The sequence below is a fragment of the Pteropus medius genome, unplaced genomic scaffold (genome assembly GCF_902729225.1).
Source record: "Pteropus medius unplaced genomic scaffold, Ma_sr-lr_union100, whole genome shotgun sequence".
NCBI lineage: Eukaryota > Metazoa > Chordata > Mammalia > Chiroptera > Pteropodidae > Pteropus > Pteropus medius.
In genome coordinates, this window is record NW_024349797.1 from 2,224,184 (window position 1) to 2,244,901 (window position 20,718).

Below are 20,718 nucleotides of genomic sequence, written 5' to 3' on the forward strand. Positions count from 1 at the left end.
GTCCTTGCTCTCATAGAACTTAACTTTGCAGTGGAGGGAGACAGAGTAGAAAATAGTTGTGTGATACATCAGATGGTGATGAATGCAGTGAAGAAAAATGAGGCATGTAAGAGAACATAGATTGATGGGAAATTCTCCCTGGAAGTGAGGATGTAAGCTATAGAGCTTACCAAGGGACAGGTGCTCCAGGCTGAGGTAGGACAGCAAGTACAAGTGTCCTGAAACTGAAGCTGCTTGGTATGCTTGAGTAAGGGCAAAAGAGTTGAACGAGAGAGAGAATTTTCCTATATAAATAGAGTTGGAGAGGGAGCCAGGAACCAAGCCATATTATGCCTTGTAGGTCATGATAAGATTTTAGATTTTTTTCCAAGTGGCTTACAAAGCGATCAGAAGTTTTTGAGGGTCAATCCTTCCCTCAAAAATGTGCCAACAGCAATCGAGGCTCAACTACAATAGGTGGGCACATAAAACGCACACGGGATACACCTGGAGCACCCAGCTCAGGTGACCAGGGAGATGCACCACTGGGCCCCACAGAACTCTCACTACATAAGGCCACTGCCAAGACCAGGAGACACAGCAGCTCTACCTAATATATAGAAACAAACAGAAGGAGGTGGCCAAAATGAGACAGATAAACATGTCCTGAATAAAACTCCAGAAAAAGAAGAGAGAAAAAAAATAGCTTAGACGATAGAGGCTCTGTTCATCTCTCTGACGACCAAATCAAAGTTGTAACAGTAATAAGGAGCAGCAACAAGGAAAAATCGCCTGGGATCTAGAGGAACAATCCATACAACTAGGGAGAAGTCCAGGATAACCCTGTGATAGCAGAATGTAGGACAGGGCGAGGACACAGGGCTGCCCGGTCTCGAGTGGCTGAGTGAGACGGAGGCAGCGGCAGTGCCTCTTAAAGGGGCCGTGTCTGCGAGCGAATTTTCGCGGTGATGGACCTGCTTGCTCTGAGCACCTGTGCCAATTTGGCTAATGCGCAGGGGACACCAGGAACTTATAGGGAGACATTGTCAGAGTGAGGGCTTAGGTGAGACTCGCTCTGTACAGAAGTGCCAGTGGTATCCATTGTTCCTCTGTTGAGCCCTCCCCACACCAGTGCGCTGGACACAGCACTGCCATAGCTGTGACGTCATCAAACTGGATAACAGAGGTCGCCCCGCCCAGAGGATTCCCTGAAACCCCGCCTACCCGAACTCTTGTTCCCACCCAAGCCACATCCAGATATATCCTCAGCAAGTCAGGTGCTCCTTGCTGAGACTCACACTGGTGGAGGCAGCTGGCCTCAGTTTCTGGTGTGGCCTTTTGAGGCAACTATAAACACAGCATCTGTGGATTGCTTAACCTGAATCTTAACAGGTGGACTTGGAGGGGCATAGGCTTGGGGTAAATTTGGCCTGCAGCTGAACCCCTTGCAGGACTGTGCCACTGGACATCTACTTCACAAATCCATCTAATAAGACTGGGAGACTTAGGAGATTTGCTTAGGACATAGAAATAGACATGGAAAGGCAACCAAAATGGTAGGACAAAGAAGCATATGAGAGAACAGAACAGAGATCCAGATATAATAGAGTCAAATAATCTAACAGATGCAGAGTTCAAAACACTGGTTATAAAGATACTCAGTGAACTTTTGGTTAAATTTAGTGAGAACTTCAACAAAGAGATGAAAAACATAAAAATAGAAATGGAAATTATAAAAGGGAACCAGTCTGAAATGAAGAACAGATTATCTGAGATGAGAAGTATATTAAATGGAATAAACAAAGTGAATAAAGAAGAGGGATCAAATACCGTATCTAGAGGACAGGAAAGCCAATCAGGACATTCAATCAGAATGGCAAGAGATAAGATGCCAAGGCTATAAAAATAAGGAGCATGTGGGACACTATTAAGGGTCCAAATATTCATCTAATTGGCGTAACTGAAGAAAATCAAGATGTTGAACAGCTGTTTGAAGACATAATGATGGAAAACTTCCCTAACTTGGTGAAGGAAATGGACATAAAACCCCAGGAAGCTCAGAGAATTCCAAAAATCAGGAATCCAAAGAGGCCCACACCAAGACACATCATAATTAAAATGCCAAAGGTTAAATACAAAGAAAGAATATTAAAAGCAGCAAGAGAAAAACAAATAATTACTTATAAGGGAACACCCATAAGACTGGCAGCTGATTTCTCAAAAGAAACTATGTAGGACAGAAGGGTTTGGCAAAAAATATTTGACAGGATGAAGACCCAGGATCTACAACCAAGAATAATTTATCCAGTAAAGCTATCATTTAGAGTTGAAGGGCAGATAAAGAGCATCTCAAACAAAAATAAGCTAAAGTAATTTATCACCTCCAAGCCAGTATTACAGGAAATGTTGGAGGGATTTCTTTAAAAAAGGAAAAACTTATATCAAAAACAGGAATAAAGAATGGTAACAGTCTACAGCCATGCCATCCTGAATGTGCCTGATCTCGTCTGATTGGAAGCTAAGCACAGTTGGGCCTGGTTAGTACTTAGATGGGAGACCACCTAGGAATACCAGATGCTGTAGGCGTAAAAAAAAAACATAATAACAACTACATTCCTATCAATAAGTATCTTAAATGGAAAAGAATCAAGTGATTCAACCAAAAGATAGAGTGGTCGAAAAGATAATAAAACAAGACTCTTACATATGAAAAGGAAGGAGATGGAAAAAGATATTACTTTGATAGACCTAGAAGTTATTTAAGTCAGACAAAGGAAGATAGACACTATATGATTTCACTTATATGTGGAATCTAAAGAATAAAAAGAACAAACTAATCAAAACAGACTCACAAATATAGTGGACAATTTGGTGTCGGACGGAGGGGAGGGGGGTTTGGGGGGCTGGGAGAATGGGATGAAGAGCTAAAGAAGTACAAATTAGTAGGTGATGGATGGTCACGGGGATGGGGAGCATGGCGTAGGGAATGCAGTTAGCATTAATACGTTGGCTAGGTGGAAGGTCATGGGAGGGAAGGTGCAATTAGGGGGATTGTTTTATGAACTATATAGCAGTCTAACCAATGTACTGTATACTTGAAACTAAATAAAAATTAAAAAAGAAAACTCTAGAAAAAGAACTAGACACAATGTAGACAAGCAATATACCAGGTGTAGAATTCAAAACACTGGTTATAGGATGTTCAGTGAGCTCAGTGAAAACGTCAACAAAGAGATAGAAAATATAAAAATGGATGGAGATAGATGACATAAAAACAAACCAGTTAGAAATGAAGAACACAACTGAAATGAAGAATGCATTAGAATCAACTGTAGATCAGATGAAGCAGAGGGTCGATTCAGCAATTTGTAAGACAAAGACGCAGAAAACACCCAATCATAACAGCAAAAAGAAAAAAGAATCCAAAAAAATGAGCGTAGTTTAAGAGGCCTCTGGGACAATATCAAGCATACCAACATTCATATCATAGGGGTACCAGAAGGAGAAGAGAGAGCAAGGAATTGCATACCTATTCGAAGAAATAATAATGGAAATAACTTGGTGAAAGAAATAGACATACAAGCCCAGGAAGCACAGGAAGTCCCAAACAAAATGATTCCAGAGAAGACCACACCAACCAAGACACATCATTATTAAAATGGCAAAGTTTAAAGATAAAGAGAGAATCTTAAAAAGTAGCAAGAGAAGAGCATTTAGTTAGCTACAAGGGAGCTCTTGTAAAACTGTCAGCTGATTGCTCAATAGAAACTTTGCAGGCCAGAAGGGACTGGCATGAAATATTCAAAGTGATGAAAAGCAAGGTCCTATAACCAAGTTTACTCTACTCAGAAAAGTTATCATTTAGAATCAAAGGACAAATAGAGTTTCCCAGATGAGAAGAAGCTAAAGGAGTTCATCACCATCAAACCAGTATTACAAGAAATGTTAAAGGACTTTTATAAGAAGATAAAAATGTGAATAATAAAAATGAAATAACTACATATCTATCAACAATCACTTTAAATTTAAATAGATTAAATGCTACAATTAAAAGACATGGGGTGGCTGAATGAATAAGGAAAAAAGACCCTTACGTATGCTGCCTACAAGAGACACGCTGTAGATTGAAAGACACACACAAAGTAAAAGGATAGAAAAAGATATTTCATGAAAAAGGAAATTAAAAAAAGGTGGGGTAGCAATACTTATACTAGATAAAATAGACTTTAAAACAAAAGCTAAAATAAGACAAAGAAGGACCCAGCAATTACACTGCCGGTTATTTATCTGAAGAAACCCCAAACACTAACTCCATATGTTCATTGAAGCATTATTTACAATAGTCAAGATATGGCAGCAATCTAAGTGTCCATCAATAGTTGGATGGATAAGTCTACGGCCATGCCACCCTGAACGTGCCCGATCTCGTCTGATCACGGAAGCTAAGCAGGGTCGGGCCCGGTTAGTACTTGGATGGGATACCACCTAGGAATATCAGGTGCTGTAGGTGTTAAAAAAAAAAATAGATGGATGGATAAAGAAGTGGTACATATATGCAATGAAATATTACTCAGCCATAAAAAAGAATGAAATCTTGCTGTCTGCAACAGCATTGATGGACCTAGAGGGTACTATGCTAAGTCAGAGAAAGATTCTCAAATATTGCTATAGTATATAATTTCTCCCACGAAATGTAATATATATCTAGAAACCACAAAGAAATTGTAAATATAGGATTAAAGGCATGTACAGAGATATTATCGAGCTGAACCCTCACTTGCTTAGATCTGTTCACTTTCTGTAGACTATCAGTAACACCCAATGGTTAGTTTTCTTCCTAGGATGTGTGGATGTGTGTGTGTGTATACACATACCATACATTTACCAAAGTCAACATTTTACCACTTACGCGTAGACTAAGGAAAAATAAATCTGCATAGAGATACATATGCTGGGCTTGAAATAGGTTTACATGCTGATTTATTCATCCAGACATAGCAGCCACACAGAGCATGATTTAAATAGCTGCCTCAGTAAGTTACACATGACTACTCTAACATGTGAAACGTGGAATGTTAAATTGAAGGAAAGGGGTCTATTTAAAACTACTTAGGAAAACTGATGATTAAAGTACATTATAAGCCCATTTGTATATGTGATCTGGCCTATACCTTCCTTTTGGATCTGATTTCATATTACTCTTCTTCCTAGTTGGTAATTTCCAGTCACTGGCCTTCTTTTTTCCTGGAACATGCCAAGTCCATTCCCACCTGAGGACCTTTGTACTTGCTGTTTCCTCCGCCTTAAAAACTCTGTTATTTCAGATTTCCACATTACTGTCTCCTTTTTAAAAAAATTTTAATTTTGTTTTCCAGTTTTTTAAATTAAATTTATTGGGTGACATTGGTTAATAAGATTTTATAGGTTTCAAGTGTGCAATTCAATAACACGTCATATGTCTTTTGCATTGTATGTTCACCACCCAAAGTCAAATCTCCTTCCGTCACCATATATTTGATCCCCTTTACCCTTATCTCCCTCCCCTCTCCCCTCTTTCTCTCTGATAACCACTAAACTCTTGTCTGTGCCTATGAGTTTATTGTTTGTCTTGTTTGTTCATTGCTTTCAGTTTTATATCCCACATATGAGTGAAATCATATGGTTCTCACTGTCTCCTTCTTAACCTTCACACTTCAGCTCTAATGTCACCACCTCAAAAGTGACCCGTCTACCTTATATGTAAAGTAGCCCTTTAAACAATAACTCTTACCACTTATAATTTTTTTCATCTCTCTCAGTACTATCTGAAATTCTTATTTATTTGTTCTCTCTCACTCTCTCTGTCTCTGTTGCGTGAGTACATGGATCCTAATGAGCATGTCAGTTTTATTTATCAGCATCTACATTAGTGCCTCATACATGTAATTGGCACTCTATAAGTATTTACTGAATGACTCAATGTATTTTTTTACTAACTACAAAAACTATTAGGTTAAAATTTTAATTCTAAGAGTAATACATGTTAATTGTAAAAAAACATATCAAGCAATTTATAAATATATGAAATACACTGTGAAAAGCCCTACCTACCTCCTCAACTCCATGGTAACAGAAACAATATTGTTTTGTATACTTTAACATTGTTTTTTCTGCACATACAAATAAATAGAAAAAATAAATAGATATCTGTGTGTGTGCTTATGCATCTGTGTGTGTTATATATATTTGTACTGATAATGTACAGCACTAGTATTTTTTTCTGCTTTTTCATTTAATATATCAGGAATATCCTTCCATATGAAACATGCAAATTTAATGCATTCTTTTTTAAGAGCTGTATAGTTTTCCACCATATCAGTATATAAATTTCATCCATGTTGTAGCAAATATCAGAATTTCTTTTTTTTTTTTGAGGATGAGTAATATTCTGTTGTATATATATACCATATTTTGTTTATCCATTCATCCATCAATGGCACTTGGGTTGTTTCCACCTTTTGGCCATTATAAATAATGCTGCTATGAATATGAGTATCCAAATATCTCTTTGAAACCCTTCTTTCAATTCTTTTGGGTATATGTCTGGAAGCAGGATTGCTGGATTATATATGTTTGGTTTTTAGAGGAACTGCCAAACTGTTCCATAGTAGCTGCACCATTTTACATTTCTACCAACAGTGCACAAGAGTTCCAATTTCTCCATATCCTTGTCAACACTTCTTAATTTATGGTTGTTTGATAGTAGCCATCCTAATAGGTATGAGGTGGTCTCTCGTTGTGCCAGCCTCTTCATTTTACAGAGTAAGAAACTAAAGAGAAATTATTTGTTCATATGTAGAAGCAGACCAATTTGCTAAATGCTTGTTCACTGAATGTTCAGTTCTCCAAAGGGCCAATTTATTGAAGGACAGAATTTCACTGGATTGATTCATCAAACTTGCCAGATCTTACTGATTGATATTCACTAGGTTGCTTCACCAAAATCTTGTCTTTATTACCTGCTTATAAATATATAGAAAATCGTGTTGCTTGGAATGTTTTCAACACATTTTGAAATTTAAGTTTTTATTCAGTGTTAATATTACTACAGCTATTTCGTCCAGATGTTGGATTTGTCAGTCCATCTTTGTAGAATGTCAGTTGCATATTTTAGCCACTGATCACTTCTCAAGTGATTAAACCACATAAAAATAGTAATCAAATTGAATTGGTTAGCAAATCCCTAAATTTAGGGACGTACAAAAGATAGTGGAATAGATTGACCATGTGTTAGAAGATAAAACTATACCCTGGACATTCAAAGTTTATACAACATTGTAAGTCAGTATGCATAAGAAATTCTCATTCTGCAAAGTCATATTGCCAAGTAAAGTCCCTAGATGCACTGAAATTTGGTTATTGCAAATTTCATGGTTATGAAGTGTCTTGGTAATAGAATCCAAATGGCTGAAAACTAAATTAAAGCTAAGTTGACTTCAAATGAGTGAACAAAGCATTACAGACAGCTTCAAAGTTACTGTACCTAAAGGAATTTCTATCCTATCCTATTTAAAACAAATTACCAGAATTTGTAAGTTAACAATGTTTCAGTAAATCAGTAAAAGTATAAATTCAGCAAGTTGGCTGTTTAAAGAACTGATCAAATTGACTATGTGAAAACTGACCAAGAGTCCTCATCTGCACATGTAAAACAACACTAAATAAGTGGAAGAACCCAGAATTAAACCTAAATCTTCCAGTCTTTTTTACTGCTACCTCATACTTTCTAAATTGGAGACAGGAAGTGGATGGGGATACAGTGCAATGAAATATATGCAAGAAAGTTTAAATTATGTAAAGACATTCTATTCTTCTGAAAGACACATATGATATACTCATTAGATCCTTTGGGAGGAGATATCAGAATACTAGCCAAGGGGATTTAGTTAAATCACAAAGTTCTGACCTAAGAATGCCAGGATGGACTGATTTAAAAGTTTCTTTTACTCTAAACTGTTGTTTCTTCTACTCAGAAAGTGACACTGAGACAAATTATGGGAGTTGGGATGACAGACAGCACTAACTCAGGCCACTCCATTCTCAGTTTTTCGTCTTGGTTCCACCAGTACGAAAAGTGCATGTGTTAAGGATTTTTATTCAGTGCACGTTTATTCTCTATAGTCTTTGAAGGGACAGTTACCAGGACATAGATGTGGACCCCACATTCGAATCATTACCATGTGGTCATAGGTAAATTCTTTTGGGTTAAGAGGGGATTGAACAACTAATTGGTCCTGCCTAGTATTTTTTTTTTTTTTAAAGAAATCACTACATTTTGTCTTATGACTATTATAGAAGGAAGTCTTTGTGCCACCATTGAATATATCTGTCATTTAAGAGTATGATGTAATCTTTATATAATAATGGATTGTGGGTTTTCAACTGAATTTTGTACATCAAAAAAAAAAAGATGAATCGATGTAAATAGATAGCAGAATGGATAGATAAATATGTGATAGGAAAAGGATAATAAAGTAATAATGGTAGAATCTGGGTAGTGATATTTACTATAAAATTCTTTAAACTTTTTTTGTTGTTGTTTGAAAGTTTCCACAATAAATATCAGGGGAAAAAACTCTGAAATTTAGACCTAGCTCTACTGTTTAAGAGAAAAAGCCTTTAATCTCTCTATAATCAAATAATCAAATAACTTACTTTGCCTATCTTGAATGTTATAAGGATCAAATAATATAATGTATAGGGAAGTAATTTGAAAACTATACCATTCAATAAAAGTGATAAAATAGTGCTATTATTTTCCTTCTTAGTGATTTCAATAGCTATTCTTAGTTCAGATCAGTTTGAAGCAAGGAAGAGAATGTTCTACTTGGCTTTCTTAATAAGAAAAAACTGCTACACAACCTTTAACTCTTTTGCCAGTGGACAGGTGAGTCTCAATTCTCTCTGAAGGCTATCGTCTTTATAAGGAAGGAGAACAGAAGGAAAAGCTTAAAAATAAGCATGTAAGTCAAATTGCTTTCTTTTTTTCAGGAAGCAGTAGGGGACACGTTAGAAGAACTGTGGATCTCCTACAATTTTATTGAGAAGTTGAAAGGGATCCATGTAATGAAGAAATTGAAGATCCTCTACATGTCTAATAACCTGGTAAAAGACTGGGGTAAGCTGAGGCTGGCTCTTTCCTAATCTTCTACCCCCTGTTTATAGAAAATAGCCTAATAGAGAACAAGATGCCAAATGGAGACATTTATTTCTAAGCACAGAGGGAAATAGCTATAGGAGTTCCTATATTTCAGCTAAATGCTTGAAATTTATATTTTGATATTTAATTAGAATGATTAGAATAGAATAGATCTTGGTCCTATTAATAATGAAAACATTTAAATTATTATCTAAAGGCTGAAAGAAATCAGTTTAAATGTAACAATTTTTGGGTGGAAGACTTATTTGACATCAATATTGTTTTGCTTTATTGTACATTATTTATTCAGCATTTTCTAAAGCCCTATTAGGTACATGAACTATACACCAGACTCTTGAGAAACATTGTTGAATAGGACACTATCCCTGCCCTTAAGGAGGTCACAGCTTAGTGGGGAAGGTTAGTTTATAAGCTAACAATTAGAAAACTGTGTGATAAGTCCTACAGTAGAAGCTTCAATGAGTTGCTTTAAGAATTCAAAAGTGAGGGAAGGAGTCGAGACAAAAGCAGTTTAGCTTAGCTCATACTAATGCAATAGAGCGTAGAGACCTGCCACTGGAGAATGATTTGTTCTTTTTGATTCTGAACCTCATTTCCTTGTTCTATTCTATCCTTAGGCTAGCGTAAAAGTAGAAGAGGTATAGGTCTTCCTTTTCTCTCCTTTTCTGTAATGTTTTCGGAAAATGACTTCACATGGTCTGACTTCAAAATCTTAAACAACAAATTATTCTGAATAGTCACAAACAGTGATACTGGAATTCAACCTCAAAAATCATAACAAGAAAACTTGCCATTTTAACGTGGAATGTATTCTTTGTACTTGCAGCTGAATTTGTGAAGCTGGCAGAACTTCCATGCCTGGAAGACCTGGTATTTGTAGGCAATCCCTTGGAAGAGAAACAGTCTGCTGAGGGGAACTGGATTGAAGAGGCCACCAAAAGAGTGCCCAAACTGAAAAAGCTGGATGGTGAGTGACTCTGAGCCAGCTCGGAAGTATTTTCTAGGTATTAGAATTGGATTTGTGGCATGAAATCATGAAAAGGAAGAAAACTAAAGAAAATGATAGATTGTCTCTAATCTCCAAGGCCATTTCTGTCCACAGGAAATTTTATGGGCCAGGTTTGGGCCAGGTTGAGATGAAAAACTCCTAGGACATTTAGACTGGTATAAGATCATCCCTAGACACAAACTTATAAGAAAGCTGACCTTATTCTCAAGTCATAAAGGCATTATTTTACAGAATAATTGGATATAATGTTAAGCAATTGCTTTTTCATAATTATAGTGTTCTCTATGCCCCTCCCACCCAATTTTAGTTTCCCATATCTAAAATAGGTGTCGATGTCTGTAGATATCCCTGGCTAACTGAGTTCAAGTCCCAGTTCTACCTCTTAATATTTTTGTTGTCATTGTGCTAGTTAGTTAATCTCACCAAACCTTTTCTTTTGTAATATAAAAACAGACCTCTCTGGGTCTTACCTCTTCCCAGTGGTGCTGCCAGGATGCCAGGCCAGGATTCTGACTGTTCCAGAACTCACAGACTACTCTTTTTTCTACCAGCCCAAAGAAATATTTTTTTAGTCTGAGCAGAATCACTATCCTCTCTTTTTTACATCATTCTGAATCTTCTCACAAACTCTATCTTCTCAGTGATCTTAGGTTTTTCAAAGATAAAAGCCAGTAAGTCTGACTGTATGTTTCTGCTTTCCACACTGCCCCTGAAGCAATAATGCAGAGCCAGCTAGCCTACCTGACTGAATGGGGCAGTAGTGGGGAGTGAACTGGTGAGGAAAATCACCATCATCATCCTATGTACCAAATGCATATTTTCCTTATTGTCTTCATCGCCATACCCATCCTGACATTCACAATCCAAAACAAGAGGGCCTAGTTGTCTATGGTTGAGACTTCCTTGTTCCTCAACCCTTCTCTCTCCTCCTTACCACCCCTGCTTCCCTGCCATTCTATCCTTCCTACTCGGTGTCTCTCCATCTCTCCCTTACCACCTCTATCTAAAGTTCAGTGCTCAATCCTTTTATCCACCTCAGATTACTGTGGTGGTTGTTCTTAAGTGGTGCTACATCCCTGTGGAGGGATATTTCTGAATCTCTGGGAAGACAGTGAAGGAGATCTGTACAGTTTGAAAAAGTTTTACAGGTGAATCTGATATGCATCCCTGGAAGAGATGTGCTCATCTGTCCTCCAGTTGGGAATTTTTACATAAAAGCCTCTTCAGTAGCTCTTTCCCTACACCAAAAAATTTTAACAGCTTGATTGATGTGTAATTTTAACTACATAAAATTAACTACACATATTTAAAGTACATAACTTGATGTTTTGAAATATGTATACACCTGAAACCATCACCACAATTAATATAGTGAACATATATATGATGGTGACTACTGTTAACAATACTATATTGTATACTTGAAAGTCGCTAAGAGAGCAGATCTTAAAAGTTCTCACTACACACACAAATACTATAAGGTGATGGATGTGTTAACCAAATTTATTGTGGTAATTCATAGTATTTATGTATATCAAATCATCATGTTTATATCTTAAACTTACACAATATAATATGTTAATCATATCTCAATAAAGCTGGGGAAAAAACGATAATGAAAATATGCATCACCTTCAAAAGTTTCCCTTTGCCTCTTTGTAACCCTTCCCTCTGCTCTTCACCACCATCCCTCCCAAGAGAATTACTGATCAGCTTTCTGTCTCTATAGATTGATTTGTATTTTCTAGAGTGTTATATAAATGGAATCATGCAAAGTGTTCTCTTTTTTTCCCTCTGGATACATACTTAGGGGTAAAATGACAAAAATAGTAGATTACCTCTTGTGGGGAGGTACAAGAATAATCAGGAAGAGGCAAACAGATTTCTAAGATACTGGTAATGTTCTATTCTAGCTCCTAAAATGAGTGATGGGTATACAGTCATTGGTTTTGTTACTCTTTAAAGTATTTGTATGGTATTTGTATGAATGAAATTTCACAGTTAAAAATTGAAATAAAAAAAGGAGAGGGTAGCTTTATTACACATTAGACATCTTGGACTTCTGCCTAAAATATGTTCAACATAAAAATGTTCACTTTTGGTTGGATTCTAGAAACCATTTGAAATCATTTGTCTTTACTTCCTTCAGGATTGCACACAGGAAGTGAACCCCTTCCCTTAAGAATGTAACTGAATCCCTTATGTAAACAGACCAAGCCATATTTTAGCCTTTTGGACCAAGCATTGCCCTCAGGCCAATCTGAACAGCCCCTAGAAGAACCACCTTGGTCTATACTAAACCAGTGGTGGGATAGACCAGAGGGATGGTCACGGCTGCTAACTTGCCAATTTTTGCTCCTCTTGTGTTGCTTATAAACAAAACTGAGAGATCTTAAAAAGCTAAAATGAAAAAGACATACAATACCAAATGTTAGTGTGATGTGAAGCAACTGGAACTCTTATACCTTGCCAGATGGTAATTAATGTAACTTAGTATAACCACTTTGGAAAACTAGCATTATCTACAAAAACTTTACATACATATCCCTTATGACCCAACAGTTTTTCTCCTAGCTATATAGCCAAAAGAAAAAGGTATGTATGTTTACCAAAAGACATTTATGAGACTTTGCAGCATTATTTATGCAGCATTATTTTTGTAGCTATAACTTTGAAATAATCCAAATGCCTATCAATAGTAGAATAGATAAATTACGACATGTTCATGCAATAGAATATTAAACAACAATGAGAGTGAATGAACTATAGCACACAATATAGATGAATTATACAAACAAAATGTTGAGCAAAAGAAGCCAGACATAGAGTGCATGCTATCATTACATTCATATCAATTTCAACAACTGTCACAATAACCTATAGTGTTACATGGTAGGGTAGATTATACCTTTTGTCAGAGGATAGTGACTAGAAGGAGCCTGAGGAAGTTTTTCGGATTTTGGTAATGTTCTCTGCCTATTCTCAGTACTGATTACTAGATGTGTTCACTTCGTGTATGTTTATTGATCTGTACACTTTTTGTGTATTTTGTGTACTTTGTATGTATGCTCTACTTTTCATGTATGTTATACTGCAATAAAACATTCACTCCGTGATGCCTTTTCCCTCCCTTCTCAGCAAACAGATGCTGTAGGCAGGGGTCCCCAGCCCCCAGGTTGTAGAACAGTACTGGTATGTGGCCTGTTAGGAACTAGGCCACACAGCAGGAGGTTAGTGAGTGAAGCTTCATCTGTATTTGCAGCTGCTCCCTAGTGCTAGCATCACCACCTCAGCTCCACCTCAGATCATCAAGCATTAGGTTATAATAGGAGCACCAGTCCCTGGTGCCAAAAAAGTTGGAGACTGCTGCTGTAGGGAGTATAGAGAGGTAAACCTCTGCTCATGGCCATAAAGAACATAAATGTTCATTTAGAAAGGATGACAGAGGAAGAGGCACTGGAATTGGTTCTTAATTAAGAGTAGAGTTTAGATGAAAGGAGAGTTGGGGAGGGCATTCCAAGATGGAAGTACTTTGTTAACCAAGAATCCAGTGTTAAGAGTGTGCAAGATGAGTTTGGGAAACAGTGAGTTTTGAGCAGTTTAGCTGGAGTGAAGGGTGACTGACTAAAGAATTAAGACTGAATAGTTAGTTGACTGGGTAAGATTGTGGGCATGCTTCAAGTGCAGGAGCTTAGACATGGGTGGCCCTTGGCCCAGTGAGAACCTGCAAATGTATTTTGTTTTCTATGCTTTGGTTCTTTTTATTTTTTCCTCCAATTTATTCCTAATGTTTCATACTTGGGGGAGGAACATAAAATTCAGATTGGGACTGCATATTTTATTGTGAACAATAAAGAATATTTCTTTGTGTTTAACGTACAACATTTTCAGTATGTATAGGGCTTTATTTTTCTGCCTGGCACCTTTGGGCATTTTTATTTGCAACTCTGCATTTGGAGAGCTAAATATTCATAAATACTTGTATTGATCCATTTGAGAATTCTCCTGAGAGCTTTTTGGATAATTTAAAATCAAAAACTATTTTATGAAATTATTTTTATTATGGCACACTTCACAGCATTTCAGAGCTTCTCAGGTTAACTGGAAAATATTTTCATTTAGAATTTTAACAATCTGTTGAAAATACCGGAAATAATTTTCTTTTTCATTTTAGGTACCCCAGTTATTAAAGAAGATGAGGAAGAAGAAAACTAATACTACGTTTTCCACCTTGTGTTAACTTATTTAAATGTCATAAGAACAATAGATAAGTTTTGTATAATTGTCCATTTTAAAGATTCTGTGTGGGGCAAAAGGTTCTTAAGATAAAACAAATCTGTGATTCCTATTTTTTTTCTTAACCTATTCAGTATTTCTCCCCCAAAGTGGTAACACCAACTTTATATATTGTAGTCCCCTTTTTAGTAACTGTAAATTTTCAGTTTTTATGTTCAGTCCCAGTTCTGTACTGAAGGATCCCATCTGCTGAAACCTTTATAGACCAATCATTTTTAACAACAACAAAGGAACAAATGTGGTTCTTTATTCAATTTTTTTTTAGGCCAGGCATTTAAATATGTATACTTAACTTTTGAATCTGTAGACCAGCTTTCCTGAAGGTCCATCTCCTCATGACACAGAAGCACAAATGTGTACATGCCTTTTGTTCAGAAGGCAGCAAGTGACAGGAAGAGTTCCTCTTAGAAATGCAGCAGCAGCCATAGAACCAAGACTTCAAAGTCATAGTGGAAGAGCTATGGTGAAAAAAGGAAAAATTAAAATCCCGGAGGCCTTATAGCCCACGTTATGTTTACTTATTTGTTTTTCCAAAAATGTGTGCATTGTCAATTGGAATTTAGGTTGTATGTTCATGCATGGCCACTTGAATCACTGCGCTTAGTCAGTCAGTCATTCTGTGACCCAGATCAGTGCTTAAAATGATGGCCATGATTATTCCTTTGACCAGTACTGTGGTCGTGTCACTCATGTGGACCTGATCTTAGGCACACTTTTTGGTTTATAGTTCCTTATATGTTATGTAAGGAAATATATATAAGCATTAGCTTTATTTGAATTCCTAGCCTAAATCTTGGCCATTCATACATGTCAAATTTGCCCTAATAACTTTCGTCTTGTCGACTCCTATGTTGGGAGAAGTGATTTGTTATAAGGGTATGGACTGGATTTGGCACCTTTCAATAAATGAAATTTAGTATTTCAAAATATATTTTTAGGAAAGTTCTAAGTTAAACAGCTTTTAAAATGAATTATGTAAATGGTTGTGGAGAGAAAAGAGATGTTTCATTATGGGATCCCAAGCAAATGGCAAAATTTTTGAGGATTGTCTCCTCTGTGAAGCATTGTAGGTGATGTAACCTCAAAATTGCAAAGCACTAGTTGGATGCAGAGCTTAGAGTTTATCATATAAGAAAAAGAATTCTCTTTGGAAAATGCAAGATATGGTAGTCAGTAACCAGATGAAGTCCATAGCAGGCCATGACCAAAATCACTGATAGACTGTAGAAAAGACGTCAGAGGCCCTCTGCCAAATCGTGCCTAAAGTCCCTCAACCAGAGACTATTTTCCCATTTACTTGTTTAAAATCAGTCAAAGAGAGAAGAGTCGTTTTTTTAAAGTGATCACATAAGTAGTCTTGGGTTTCAGAAGTTTTCAGCTATCGTTTAAATAGGAATTATATGATTTCTCATAGTCTGATCAAAAGGGACCACTGCTTTGACAATCAATTCTAAATACGAACGAAAAGAAAAATAATCCAACACCTTTTTTTAGCTTCTTTTTATTATTTTGTTACAATCTGATAGGAAAAAAATCTTTACTCTGACTGGCTTTTAATTCAAAGTGTATGGGTATTTCTTTTGTGCACCACAGGCAGTGAGTTTTCACCTCAGTGATATTCAAGGCCCAGAAGCTAAGAGGGAAGATTATTTTCTTTACTTGTAATATGAACGTCATCTAGTAGGCAAGCTTGAAGCCATATTGCTATGTATGGATGTATTTTCTAAAAGTTACTATGGAAGTGAATATAATAAGGAATGGATGACTTCATATTGAATGTTTTTGTAAAATGGCTTACAGTGTTGGTGTTTGTGTTTTTATTTTTTAAGTCTGCAGTATAGAAACTATTTTTTTCAGTTTCTCCTCATTTTTAAATGTCTTAATCACTGGTAGTTCTCAGAGAAATATGTAACGTGATTTTCTGTATCTATTTCACACAAAATTCACATTCAGTTCCATTCGACAAATATTTGATTAACTTCTATGCATCTCCTTCATCGAATTAAAGCCAGAATCCATGCCATTGGAAAATGGAAGATAGAGTGGAGGAAGAAGTTCAGAATAGTCTCTCAAATCATTCCTTAAATCACCCTTTACTACTGCAAATTTATGCTTCTTGGATTAGGTCTTTGACCTACTTGGAATGGATTCTCTGTGCTCCCAGTTTAAAACATTATGCTTAATTTTAGTGGATCATTTAAATTTCTTCTATTCTCATAATGATGCTAGAGCTCTGGAATCAGTCCAATATTTTAATTTTTCCATAGGAAACTCGATTTAGTCTACAGAGGATTCACTTTTTCTATATTCCCTAACTCTAAGCTTATGCCAGTATTACCTAGTCAGGCCTCGAAAAGTTTTGTGTTCTCTGTTAATAGGAGTTTGTTCTTTTAAATCAGCTTCTCATTCTTGGCACTATCAACATTTTGGGGTTAATAATGTTGTGTGGGACTGTCCTGTGTATTATAGGATGTTTAGCAGCATCTCTGACTTATACTCACTGGATGTCAGTAGAACCTTTTCTGCAGTTGTGACAACCGAAAATGTCTTCATACATTGCCATCTATCTCCTGGGGCAGAGAAGTGGGAACAAATTTATCCCTAGTTAAGAACCAGTGTTTTATATCAACATTCTTTTTGTCCAGGGTTCATTTATTTTCACTTTGTAGCTGTATGCCACCTGAGTTGTATGACAGAAATGATGTATTTAATAATCATAGATGTAAGGAGGTGGTTATTGGTGTTTTCTACTTTCGTGATCTCATTTTAATAATTCTCACACAATTCACCTAACATTAGAAACTCAGGGCTGGAAATTTCAACTTTTTTTTTTTTTTTTCAGCAGAGTCTCAACTTTTATTTCTTAGCATTTTGCTTATCTGAGAACAATGATTATTAACCTACCTCGCTCTTGCTAACAACAGAGTCCAACTTAATGATAGATTTTGCTTTGTCTCTAAAGTTCAACATTTTGAGTATCTTCTAGAAAATGGATCATCATTCTTTAAGTGTTCATTCATTATCCAGTAATGCACAAAATTTTGCAGACTGTAGCCGTCATTAAATACAGAAAAATATTGTATACAATTTGGTAATCATATATGAAAGTTAACTGGTGTAGACACTAATTTTGGATGTGATTAGAAGAATGTCTGGTTACTGGATCCATTCTACAAGTAGAGGTGGTATAAGACACTTAAATGTGGTTCCTGTCTGGAAAGAGAAATTTTGACTTGAATAGATGCTTCTTCTGATCACTTTTTCCAGTGGTCTGAAGTAGAATAAAGAGGAATAAGAAATGAATCTTAACTGTTGACTTATTCTCAGAATTGGTGATGTGTAAGTAGAGTTGAAGGTAGTTATCTCTGTGACCCAGAATCTTCTACCTGGGTTTTTCTTAGTCCTAAATGAAAAGAGTGTAGGGCCTGGGAAGGTTGGATTTAATCATTAACTTAAAAAAATTAAGGGAAAGTGTCAAAGCATCAATCGTGAGTAATTAATGTCTCTGACTGTTAGTTACAAAGACTTTACATTTGTTAAGTAGTGGTAAAGGGAGGAAACTAACTGCTAAACTGAAAGTTATCCTTTACCAGAAATTAATTCCTTTGGCATATAATTTCTTTATTTGGGCTGCTTAATGTGTATGTAAATAATTACATATGAAACAAGATTCAGTATAGCAGAGTAAGTGCTTTCTGACACAGCTAACTTGACCATATTTCTTTATCTTCACTCTAGCATGAGGGGTTTTTTTGTTTGTTTATAAAACCATGAAATAGGTGCAATAAAAAAAATTATGGGTATGTTTTTTTTAAAAAAAATCACTAAAGTGTAGAAATCCCACATCTATCTCTCTATTCCTGCCTTTTTATAAACCAGTGACTACAAAGAAAGAAAACTGAAAGGAGTAACTGGACTGTCTTACCTTTTCCTGACCTAAAATTTTTACTTGGCATTTGGAGAAGTCATCACTGGATTCTAGTTAATTTCCCACATTGGGCAGGTGAGAGGGGAACCAGCTAACCAAATTATGATCTAGTAAATTTAGCAAGGGGGTGAGGGAGAGTAAACTATTTTTCAGTAGATTTGCACTTTAAAATTATGAACTGGATGTTGGTGGAAGGCACTCCCAAAGGGCAGGTGGGCAAATACCTTGCCTGCATGTGAGTATTAGAAAATCAAACCTCAGCCTTGCTTGTTTTGTTTTAGGCCCACCTGAGCAAGAGTTGTGTGTTGACATAATCAGAGTCAGGATTTCCCTACTTTCCCACTTGGTGTCATCGTCCATATCTGCTACATTGACAGTCATCCTTGGGGGGATGTGTTAAGTATAATTCTGCTAGTTGTTATAGAAATTTTGTGAATTATCTTTCCTACGTCGATTTTAAAAATTAATTTAGATGTTGGCTAAATTAAGTAGTGGCTAATGTTAGGAGAGTGGGAATTTCTTTGCTTCTTTGATTAGCAGGTTACCTGCCTCTGAGGTGCTGTTGCCTGGAGTGATCAATCCCATTAAAAGACTGGGGAGTCGGTGGCTGTAGAGAATTATACATATTGCTAGCTACTTCTCCTAGGGTGTCAGTCTGGTTCACAAGCATCATTCCAGAATCTTAGGCTTCTAGAACCAACTCCATTCTGAAGAACATTTTAACATCTATTAATACTTTGGTAATAATCTTTTATATGCAGGAATTTTGTAGCTTGACTTTATGACTAAACTTATTGTGTTAAATTATTTAGAAATGTTGAGTTTCTGAATGTTATTTTGTGAGACTTGTTTTAAAATAGTAATAAATTGTGTTATTTTATAAAAAACTAATTTGTATCTTTTTTTGGTTACAATGTGAACTTCAAATGATACTCAATTCTGAAGAAATTCAGTCTTTGTATAACATTCCACAGCTGTGTGTGTGAGGGAGAGGGAAGGAGAAAGAAAAAGAATTTCATTTCTTTGCCTTTTTTTTTTTTTCTTTTTTCCAGTAGTTCACTGCTAATGATAATTTCCTCTCAGGTTTCTAGGTCTTCCCCAGAAGTTCTCTGGGCACCATTTAGAAAGCATGCTTCCAGGTACAGCGAGTCACTATTGCACTACACCATTCCTAGTTCTCAGTTTCAGAAGTCTGCAAGGTTAAGGTTGGCTGATAGGCCCTTGATCTGGAATAACCTGATGTTGGCCAGGTCCTTTTTATACACAAGAAACAGGAACTGAGCAACAGCAGTGACATTAATATTTTCCCAGCACATATTGTGTGCTGTCAGCCAAATAAATATAATTTTGGTCACAGAATGGGATTGTATTGTAGCTTCTACTTCTTTATTTCACAGTTCTTTGGTTATAGAATGTTTCTTGTTGCTGTCCTCCCTTAAAAAAGCAGGAAGATTTTAATGTATGAGCCTATAAAGAGAAAACCTTAACTCAGATCATAAGTAGCTCATTATTTTTTAGTTCATTGTTTTCTAGAGCAAAGGATGGACATCTAGAATCCTGACATTGTTTTACACTATAGATATGTAGTTTTAAATACATATGTATGTATATGTAAATACAATCGTTATATATAATAAAAGGATCCCAAGTGATGACCCTCCCTCCTAAAATGCAGTCAACTCTGCAGCTATAAAAAGAATGTGCATAGGATGCCCATAATAGAGTGAAAAAAATAACCCATTGTTATGTGTATATGTATATAGAGTGGGAGTGTTTGTGGGGGTGTGTATATATATATATATATATATATACCCACACACACATATATATACACACACACTCACATTGGTTGGTTGGTGGTATGGAGAAATGGAAACTTATGATGGGGTTGGAGACTGGTACAGTGTGTGTGTGGAGAGTATATTTATGATGGAGTGTTGTGGGGAAAGTGGGAGTGTGCGAGTGTGCAAAGACAGGATCGTGAGGGGAGGGGAGTGTGGGAAAGGAAAAGGAAGAAGCTATTTAATTGGGGAGGGGGAATGAGGACATGCTTGTGGGGAGTGTGAAAATTTGCATATCCATTGTCGGGGTCAAATATATGCTGAGAAGTGTGAAAGGAAAACATGGCAAGTGAAGACATGAGTGTACAGGAAAATGTTAGAACACATACCAGTATTAGCCTTTATAAATACAACTTTTACCTTATTATTGCAATAGGTTAGCTATAATTTTAAAGCCTTGTTAATCTTGTAAATCTTGGTGAAAACCCCACTGACGCTATGTTCATAAAATCACTTTTCGATTTAT

At 36.3% G+C, this 20,718-nt stretch overlaps 1 protein-coding gene and 2 pseudogenes across 2 annotated transcripts in view; all 3 read left to right on the forward strand.

Moving 5' to 3' along the window:
• The window catches only part of DNAL1 (dynein axonemal light chain 1), a 37,092-nt gene extending 17,794 nt beyond the window's left edge, over positions 1-19,298 (forward strand). For both annotated transcript variants that reach the window (XM_039883740.1, XM_039883741.1), the window contains 3 exons: positions 9,010-9,136; positions 10,005-10,145; positions 14,362-19,298. In XM_039883740.1, the coding sequence (XP_039739674.1) occupies positions 9,010-9,136; positions 10,005-10,145; positions 14,362-14,402 (309 nt within the window). In that variant the 3' untranslated portion in view covers positions 14,403-19,298. The remainder of the gene's footprint in view (positions 1-9,009; positions 9,137-10,004; positions 10,146-14,361) is intronic.
• Positions 2,449-2,565, forward strand: LOC120619920 (uncharacterized; annotated as a pseudogene).
• LOC120620036 (uncharacterized) lies at positions 4,371-4,489 on the forward strand (annotated as a pseudogene).
• Positions 19,299-20,718: the final 1,420 nt, after the last annotated feature.